At 54.4% G+C, this 9,499-nt stretch overlaps 2 protein-coding genes across 2 annotated transcripts in view; one reads left to right on the top strand and one right to left on the bottom strand.

The window, feature by feature from the left end:
* The window catches only part of RAB25 (RAB25, member RAS oncogene family), a 7,862-nt gene extending 5,475 nt beyond the window's left edge, over positions 1-2,387 (top strand). Inside the window, exons 3-5 of the mRNA XM_007110377.4 lie at positions 754-947; positions 1,599-1,679; positions 2,060-2,387. Of these exons, the coding sequence (XP_007110439.1) occupies positions 754-947; positions 1,599-1,679; positions 2,060-2,172 (388 nt within the window). The 3' untranslated portion in view covers positions 2,173-2,387. The remainder of the gene's footprint in view (positions 1-753; positions 948-1,598; positions 1,680-2,059) is intronic.
* A 3,344-nt stretch (positions 2,388-5,731) lies between these two features.
* The window catches only part of MEX3A (mex-3 RNA binding family member A), a 14,280-nt gene continuing 10,512 nt past the window's right edge, over positions 5,732-9,499 (bottom strand). The window contains exon 2 of the mRNA XM_055083890.1: positions 5,732-8,930. Within this exon, the coding sequence (XP_054939865.1) occupies positions 7,822-8,930 (1,109 nt within the window). The 3' untranslated portion in view covers positions 5,732-7,821. The remainder of the gene's footprint in view (positions 8,931-9,499) is intronic.

The raw sequence follows: 9,499 nt of genomic DNA, 5'->3' as shown, positions 1-9,499 counted from the left end.
CGGAGCACAGGCTCCGGACGCGCAGGCCCAGCGGCCACGGCTCACGGGCCCAGCCGCTCCGCGGCATGCGGGATCCCCCCAGACCGGGGCGCGAACCCGGTTCCCCTGCATCGGCAGGCGGACGCGCAACCACTGCGCCACCAGGGAAGCCCCGGCAGGCGGATTCTTAACCACTGCGCCACCAGGGAAGTCCTGACCACCTGATTCTTACGAGCCTCAGTTGACTCTTCAATAAAATGGGAGTAATTAGATACCACCAGTCTGAAGAAGCTCCATCTAACTCCAAGAGTGAGACTGGATGCTTGCAAGGATGCCTCAGATGATAGGGGAGATTTAGCTAGTCCTAGAAAGATGGCCATGAGAGAGAAGACACTGTGGGTCAAGATCTTAGAGGTGGGACATCTAGGAGGCTGTCTTGACCAGAACCCTGGTATACATTGGTGAATAGCAGGGGCTAAAATCAGAAAAAAAAAGACCTGGAGAAGCAGGAGGGCTAGGAAGGAGGAGGGAGCCAGTGGTTTTGGAGAAGGGAGGTGAGTCTTCGGAGGCTCCAAGACCAGTATCCCTGGAGGGCGCTCAGCTTCAGACATGGGAGCTTTGGGCTGCCCTGTGCGGTTTGGGTCTCTGGACTCTAGTTTTCATATTTCCCCATCTCTGGTACTCATCTGTGGCTTTTGGCTTGAGGGCTCTGCTCTGAGGCTGGGCCTGATGGCCCTGACCTTGCCTCTGTCCACCCCACTACCCCCCACCCAGGTACTACCGTGGTGCGGTGGGGGCCCTACTGGTGTTTGACCTAACCAAGCACCAGACCTATGCCGTCGTGGAGCGCTGGCTGAAGGAGCTCTATGACCACGCCGAGGCCACGATCGTCGTCATGCTCGTTGGTAACAAGAGTGACCTCAGCCAGGCCCGAGAGGTGCCTACTGACGAGGCCCGCATGTTCGCTGGTGAGAGCCCACCATGACCCAGCCTGACCCCTCCAGCCCTGCCAATGCAATCCCAGATCCCACCTCCCCAGCCCCTGCTCCCACCGTAGGGCTCCGGCCTGGACGTCCTCTGCAGGATCCCCCACCTCTATCCCATCTTCCTCAGAATCTCCTAGACCCTCCCCTCTGTGACCCTGTGTCCCTCTTTATGTCTCACCACTTGCCCTGAGATTGTCTTTATGGGCAATTATTCATAGTTGGTTTTAGGACAGCCCACCCTGCGATGCTCAGAGATCTTAAGTGTAGCAGGTGGGCTCCCTTGACCACCTGCAGTCACACTTTCCCCAGGCTTTCTGGGGTTTAGAGGCAGCAAGATACAGTGGTTAAGGGTGTAGGCTGTGGAGTCCCATGGCCCAGCTTCACACCTCTTGGCCAATGACTAGCTGTGGGACACCAAGCAAGTTCTTTATTCATTCTCTCTGTTTCTGGGCTTCAGTTTCCTCTTCTATAAGAAAGGGTTAGTATTCAAACCTACCTCACAGGTTAAGTTCTATATGAGCTACACATGCCAAGGGTTTAGTGCATAGCAAATGTACATGGTAAACATGAAGTAAATATTATTATTATTGCGTTGGCCCTCCACAGCTAATGGTGTGCTTCCTTTCCTGTCAGAAAACAATGGGCTGCTATTCTTGGAGACCTCGGCCCTGGATTCCACCAACGTTGAGCTGGCCTTTGAGACTGTCCTCAAAGGTAGAGCCCCTGCCATTCGGCAGGCACCCCATCCCATCCGTGAGCCTTCTGTGGACAGTGTGAGGAACGCAGACACCCAGCCCTCGCCCGCCCCAGCTGATTCCTCAGCCCCTCTGTGGGCCTCCAGCCTTCTCAGAGCCTCCCTAGTATGCCCCCCACCCCCTCAGCTGGAGCTTAGGGAAAGACCCAGAAGGCCACACTTACCAGGGAGCTGAGTCTTAGCCCTTCTCCACCCACGTAAGTAGAAAGGACCCAGGTGCCCAAACTCCTCTTCCTTCTAGCAAAACCCCCGGTGTTCAGAAAGGGGCACGTAGAGTGTGTATGCGGAGGGCGGGCTCTAAATCTTCATCTGACCTGACCACTGCCCTCTGCCCTCACAGAGATCTTCGCCAAGGTGTCCAAGCAGAGGCAGAACAGCACCCGGACCAATGCCCTCACCCTGGGCAGTGAGCCGGGCCCTGGTGAGAAAAGGGCCTGTTGCATCAGCCTCTGACCTGCCCCCGCTGGCGCTCTGGTGTCCCCTATTCCCACCCCAGATCCAGGAGCTTTCCCTGCCCTGTGGTTCCAGATGTCAGAGTGGCCGGTCCTTGTTCGCAGCCCCGCAGAGCTCTAAGGTCTTCATGCGCCGCCCCTCCTCCCCACATATCTCTATTATCGGTCACCCCCTCACAGACTAGGGCCCCCCAATAAAGCTGTGTTTTGTATCAAGACCTGGACATCCTGCTGCTTCCTGGTGCCTCCCCTTCATCTCTGGCCCAGTTCCCCTTCCCCTCCCCCTCCCTCCATCCTCCCCACCATACACTGCCCCCCAGGGCCAGCTGCCTCTGGAGTCCTGTGGTCCGGGGACAGTGCCAAGGGGGTGGGAGGGGCCCGCCCTTCCCTCTGCCAACCCCCAGGGCAGGTAGAGGAGGGAGGACAGCATGGCAGAGAGGGGGTATCTGGAAGGCGAGACAAAAGGAAACCATCGGCGGGTACCATCTGGTGCCCAGGGCCCTGGTGCCAAGAACTGAGGGCACTCCAATGCCAGGGGTGAGGGGAGGAGGCGGGAGAGATGTTCAAGAGAAGGGGGAGTCAGGGCTAGCCCTGTGTGTGCTGGGGAAGGAGTTTTAAGCCTGGGAGGTGGCGGGTCTAAGTGTTCCTTCCAGGTTTCTGCCTGACCCCGAAGAAGAGGGGGTGTGGTGTGTAGGGATGGATTGAATCTGGTGGGGATGAGTGGAGAGTGTCGGGCTCTCAGCTCTCTGCCCCTTCTCCATCGAGTCCACGAGCTGGCTGTCCAGGGAGGGTCGAGGTCACCCAGCCTCGCCTTCCCCTGTTCTGCAGGGCAGAGTGGAAGGAGGTCTGCTGGCACCCCTAAGGAACAGAAGGCGGTAAGTGGGGAGAAAAGAGAGGTTGAGCACTTGGAGACGCAAGTAGGGAGCTGTGGAGAGCAGACAGGAGCCATCCACTTCCTGCAAGGTGAGCAGGGTCACCCAGAATCACACCAGAGAAAACCCCACTCACCCCAAGGTGGTTCAGACTCACATGCAGAGAAAGAAGCCAGAGCCTTAAGTAATAATACTTTTAATAAAATTAAGTTCTTAATAGCACATTTAATACATTAACCCTCCCCCTTCTTGGTTTCTCTGTGTTTTGTGCAACATCACTTTGATTTGATTATTCATGGGTCCGTTTTTTTCCCGCCTTTATTTTGCTTTTGAAACGTTTTTCCTTGGTGGATTTGTAACGTGTCTTCACTAGATGCCTCAAATTAAGTCTGACCACAATCCTACTCTACTTTCTACAGTGGAGAGACCACTCCCCCTGCCCCAGGGCTGTCTCCCCCCACCCACCCTACCCCACCCGTACCCTCGCGCGGGGAAGGGGAAGCCCTCCCCACCCCAGACGCTACCTTCCCAAACTAGCGGGGTTTCTAGGACAAAAAGAGCAGGGGGGATATCTGTCCCTAGGTGGGGTGAGAAGAGTAAACTGGGGAGAGGGAGATGTGTGTTTGGGGTCTAGGGCCAGGGAGGGCCATGACAGTCATTGGTGTCATGGAGCAGGCTCTTCTTGCCAAGAGCCAAGGGGCCTCCACACCCCTTTGGATAGGAGGGAGGGGCCCGACCTGATTGCAAGCTGGGGTTGGTAGAAGGCAAGTGCTTAAAAACAGAGTTGATTTCTCACAAGCAAAAGCCAAGCTCCCCAGTTTTCTGTGGGGCGGGCGATGTGCCCTGGGGCCAGGGCACAGTGGATGACCCCTACCTGAACACTTACAAATGGAGGTGGACTAGAACAGAGCATTAGGGTCAGGGTCACCCAAAGTTGCTGCTGCCCTCCCCCTGCCTTTGTACCCTTGGGGACCAGTTCTCCCAGGCCTTTAAGGACAGAATCTCTGCTCTACCCCAGTGGGTGGGAAGTCCTTCTTGGAATCTAACTTCTATGAGATAATAAAGCACTTTTGCAAACCTGTAAAGCACAGTGCAGCTTTAAAGGAGAACGATTATTGAGTTGGTTCCTCCACCTGCTGCCACAGAGGTCAGAAGCTAAGTAGAATATTGGGTGGGAACAAGGAAGGGGGACAGACCACCCCCTCAGTCCCCTTGTAGCTCTGAGAAAGAAGCGTGTGCATGTGTATCTGTTGGTGAAATGACCTACCAGGCTCTTGAATCAATCTGAGGTGGAGTGGATTGAGGTTATACTACAAGGACTTCCTCAGTTAGGCCTGGGAGAAGTTGCCTCAGGAGGGTTGGAGCTGGGCAATCTCCATCCTCCCAGAGAACCCCAAGAGGACATATTCGGAGTAAGGGCTGCCCAACAGACAGGGAAGGCCAGGATGGGCAGGCCCTCAGGTACTGGGGTGCAGAGCAGGGGTGCAGGTGAATGTGCTCTCCCTCCTCTGCTGTCCCTAGCCCAGCCCTCCTCTGGTTGAAATGACCACTGTTCATCCTTTCAAAGACCCTGGGAACTGAGCCCCTCATCTATTTGTCCTATAATTTAAAAATCCAAGGATTCTCAGAATCAACCCCAGCAGACTGGAAGGAAGCTCCTAACCTTACCTAGCAACCTGCTCCCACCCTGATATCTGAAGATGGAGCGGCTCAGGGTGGACTCAGCCACTTCCCTCCTCTATTTTCCTTTTCGTTATGACTTTTATACATTCTACTGGACCCAGGGGCCCTCAATGCTACTAAACTTTAAGCTATCTGAATATCATCTACTAAGTAACTAGTAATTCTTTCTCTTTTTCTCTAGGATTATATGAAATAAATTTGAATTATTATTATTATTATAATTATTATTTTGTAGTATTCTTTTAAACCCCTCGGTTTCTTTCTTTTTCTTCTCTCTCTCTCATTTTTGGTTAAAAAAACAAACAAACAAAAAAAACTATTTCTCTTAAATCTCACACCTCTCTGAGGGTTCCCGTAGGCCTGCTAGGCCTCAGTTCTGGACTTCCCCTTCTCACTCGCCCCTGGGACAGGGCAGGGGAAGGGGGGGGACACCCCAGGATCCTCAGTCCTCAGTCCTCCAGCTTCTTCCTTTCTCCTTAATCCCTTTCTTTGTTTGGCTCTGCCGGCTCCCCCGAAGGGGGAGGGGTAGAAGGGAGAGGGAGCCCCGGGAGTGAAATCCAATCTACTTGCAGGGCCCCAGAGGGACCAAGTTCCCCTAGCCCCTGTCTCCACGATCCATCCCAGGATGCTCCCCCGGAAAAGCAAATGACATTCCTCCCCAAAAAAAAAGTGGGGGGAAAAAGGAACGTAAACCCGAACATATATTAAAAACACTTTTTTAAGATTTAACTCTGAATACAAATGTATTTTTTTTCTTCTCTCCCTACATATATTCTAAACCTTCTAAAGTTTTTTTATTTTTTTTAAGGATCACTTTATCATAAAATAAAATATCCTTTTCATATAATAAATTACCTAATAAAAAGTCTTTTTTTCATATTAGCCCAGGTTCTTTGCTACATTTATACGGTAATAAACGCCTTTATTAAAATAGAATATTAAATTATAAAGAACTGCTTTTTTTTTTTTTTTTTTTTTTTTTTTTTGCTATTTTTGTTTTCTCTCCTCTGTGTTGGTCACCTATCTCGCTCCCTCTCACGCTCTCTTTCTCTCCTCTATCTTGTCTCTCACTATGTGTTTTGCGTTTGTTTCTAGGTTTGGCTCAATTAGTAAGAGTGGGATTGAATTTTCCGAGCCCCCTAGTGTAACAGTCTTCTGCCTTTGTGGGTAGAGTGGAGAGGGGGAGGGGGATCGACAGACAGACATCCCATCTTCCCACCCCCCTCCCCACCCCCCCTCGGCGACCGAGGGGTGCCCATTTGGTTTGGTTTCTATTGTACAGACATCTCAGGATGGCTCACATTGGCGGGAAGGAGGGAAGTTGTCACAGGCCAGTGTTCCTGGCTGTGACCTCCTTCCGCTCCCCTCCCTGGCTGGTGGTCTGGAGGGGAAGGCTGAGGAGAGGTGAGTTAATTCACAACAGGAGGAAGGAGAGGAGGAAATCCCCTCTGTACCCCCATCCCTGTACCCCCTCTCCATCCAGGAAGAATGGGACTCCGGAGTTTAAGTGCTCAGAGATCACTTAGAAGAGTCCCACCCTACTATATACAAGAATCTCCTAGGACCCCCGTGGGACTCCCATCCCCCATCCTCTCCTGGCCCGGCCAGCGGAACCCAGGAGGGCGGGAGGCGGGTGGCTGCCCCAGATGAGCAGTAGGGAAGCAGCAAAGGGGGTGCAAGGCTTAAAATCATACATGATTCTCAGAACAGGCCCTGCTGTACCCCAATCCTGCTTGGCTCTGGATTGACCCCTGTCTGAAGACCTGGTCTCTCTCCTCAACCACAATGAGTGAGACAGAGACTTCATGATTAGCGTGCTAATAAGGGTTCAGGTCAGGTCCAGAGAGGGGCGCATGGAGTGGGGCACTGCAGGGGAGGAGGAGCAGCCCCTCCCCCCAGCAGCCTCTCCTATGGCCTCAGGCCCTTTCCTGCTCAAAACTGCAGACACACTACCCTGGCTCTCCCCCTCCCACCACCAGAAAATCCAGCCCAAGAACTGTTCCTTAAATGTAATGCCCCAAGATGATAAAGGTGGAGGTTTGACCCTTTATGTAACCCAGTATTGGTCCCCTCCTCACATTTTCACTGAGAACAGGGATACATTCCATCAAGAATTTGAGGTGTTTCTTTGGAGGAGTAGGAGAGAGGGCCTCCGGATGCCAGAAGAGGAATTAGGGGGGACCATCAAATTGTTCTTCCCCCTACTTCTCCCCAGGGGGATGGTGTCCCCAAAGCTGGGCTGGAAGGAGCAGGAGGGAGGGGGAAGGGAAGAAAGAGAAAGAGCAAGACAGGGCTGGTTGCGACAGCCAGCAAGGGGAAGCAAAGAGGAGAGTTGGGGGAGAGAACAAAGGAGTGAGGAAAACCCAAAGGGAAGAAAGATGGGGAGGAGAGAGTGGAGGGAAAAGCTGCAAGGGGCAGAGAGGAGCACCCCCTCTCCAGATTCCTCTAGCCCAGCTTTGTGGGGATAGATGAGTTCTGAACCCTTTATTGGTTGACATACTTTCTCCCCTTCCCCCTTAGAAAATCTATCCTGACTTCCGAAAGGGCCCCAACCCCCTTATACTGCTGGAAACCCAGGAACAGATTCCCAAACAGGATATGGCGGTGGAGGGTCTAAAGGGTCGTGGTTGGAGGTCAGAGGTCAGGACCAGAGGGCTTGGGGATTGTTAGAGCACCTCTAGATACAGATGGTAATTCTCCCTCTCCCTTTCCCCATCCCCTCCACAGAGGAAAGGGTAGTGTGACACACATAAGGGTAGGTGGAGAGGGGGTCAGGATACCTTAGTGGCCACCTCTGGCAAAACAAAAGTTTCTCTTAGCTGCTTCCAGACTGAAGGGTGTGTTGAGGTATCAGAGTTGTAACTCTAGTAAAATTTCCGGCCTGGCCCTCTCCCAACCTTTCCAGGACAGGGTGACCAGAGGCTCTGAAAGTGGTCCACCCTCCAGCCACCATCGCCTCCCCTCCCCCCTCCCCAGAGAGCGAGTATCTGTAAGCACCTTGCCCCTCAAATCACTGATTTCCAAAATGCCCTAATGGAACACAGCTCCAAGAAGGGCCCCTGGGAGGTGGCCCCAGGAGGCAAGGGGCAGGGGGCTTAGGAAAATATTCGGATGGCTTGCGTGGCTGTGATGTGGCAGACGGGACACTCCGGGTCCGTCCTCTCGCAGATGCGTACTGCACACTCCATGCAGAACAGGTTGTGTCCGCAGGGCACGAGTGCGGCAGTCACCTCACTCTCGAAGCACACCATGCAATCCCGCCCGCCGCCGGGGCTCCGCAGGCCGCCCCCACCAAGTTTAGAGAAGCCCTGGAGCGGCTCTCCCGGCGGGCGTCTCGGGAGTCCTGCCAGCTCAGGCCCTGCAGAGGCGGCAGGAGAGCGGTGCGCGCCCGGGGGCCCAGCGCGGGCCTTGGCGGAAGAGGAGGAGGAGGAAGAGGCGGAAGAGAAGAGCACCGAGGTGGGCGTGGCGTTCTCCTGGCCCGCCCAGAGAGGGGGGCTAGTCTCCGCCACCCCGTAGTACACGTCCTGCTTGCCCACGCCGTAGCCGGGAAACAGGTACCCGCCATAGCCAAAGTCTCCTCCCTGCTCGCCCAGGCGCGGGGCCTCAAAACCAGAGTCCACTCCACACTCGCCGATGCAGCCCAGACTGTTCTGCCTGAAGGTGGAGAGGGGCTTGCAGCCAGGCGGGTGCACCCGCCAGGCCTCGGAGTAGCGGCTATCAAGCGCGGCGTCGGGGCTCCCAGCCAGGAAGTCGTTTTCATTGTTGTACTCGAGGATCTTGCCTGTGCGGACCGCGATGTGCGTCTCGATCTCCTCGCGCGCACGCTCCACGTTGCCCGGGGCACCGGTGATCTCGAACACCGGGTCTCGGTCCCGGCTTGGCGTGATAATGTACGTGTTGGTCTGCTGTTGGATGCGTTTGATGGTTGCCCCCTTGGGGCCCACCACCAGCCCCACCACGCGGTAGGGCACCCGCACACGAATAGTCACTTGGCCGGGCAGAGCAGGCGCCACGCCAAAGGCGGCGCCCGACTTGTTGCGGGAGGCCCGGATCATGGAGAAGTGCTCAGCTGCTGAGATGATTTCGCGTCGGGCTGTGGCCACGTCCTCCCGCCGCCCGGTCACCATGAACACTGGCTCCTCGCCTCGCACCGGCGTCTTGATGTAGGTGTTGGTCTTGGCCCTCAGAGCCTTAATCTTGCAGCCTGGGATAGGTAGGGAAGGGAAGAGAGAAAGAAACTCACCGGGCAAGAAGGTTTGTGCTGAGTCCAACAAGCTCCTACTCAGATACTCAGCCCCCAAGGAACCTCTGTCTACCCTTTGAACCCCGCCCCCCCAATCCACCCTAACCGGAATAATTCACTCATCGTATCTTAAATCTACCCAACGTCTCTATCAACCACAGATCACCAAATGTCCCAACTTTCCCTTGAATTCCATTCAGGACCTCCAAATTCACGCACTCTTTGAAATCCTGAAATAATCACTGACCCTCCAGACAAGGTGCTAACCTCAAACCTATTCACTAACTCCTCTCCAACCACCAGCCGTTCCCACAATTTCTCTACTGATTTCTGGCTACTCAAACTTCCAAATCACTTCATCACCCCACCCTGCCCTGCAACTGCAATCTCCAATCTGTCACTGACCTTGATATTTCCTCAGAACTGCAATGGACCCAGCAACCCACAATCTACTCCTCACTTGATCTCCATGCCTTAAAAGTGTCCTCCAGTCTACTCTGGGACCACTGACCCCCAGCTGCTCCCATGCC

This window comes from Physeter macrocephalus, chromosome 4 (assembly GCF_002837175.3).
Source record: "Physeter macrocephalus isolate SW-GA chromosome 4, ASM283717v5, whole genome shotgun sequence".
Lineage (NCBI taxonomy): Eukaryota > Metazoa > Chordata > Mammalia > Artiodactyla > Physeteridae > Physeter > Physeter macrocephalus.
Note: the sequence above shows the minus strand (reverse complement) of the source record. Positions and strands in the feature narration are given on the sequence as shown.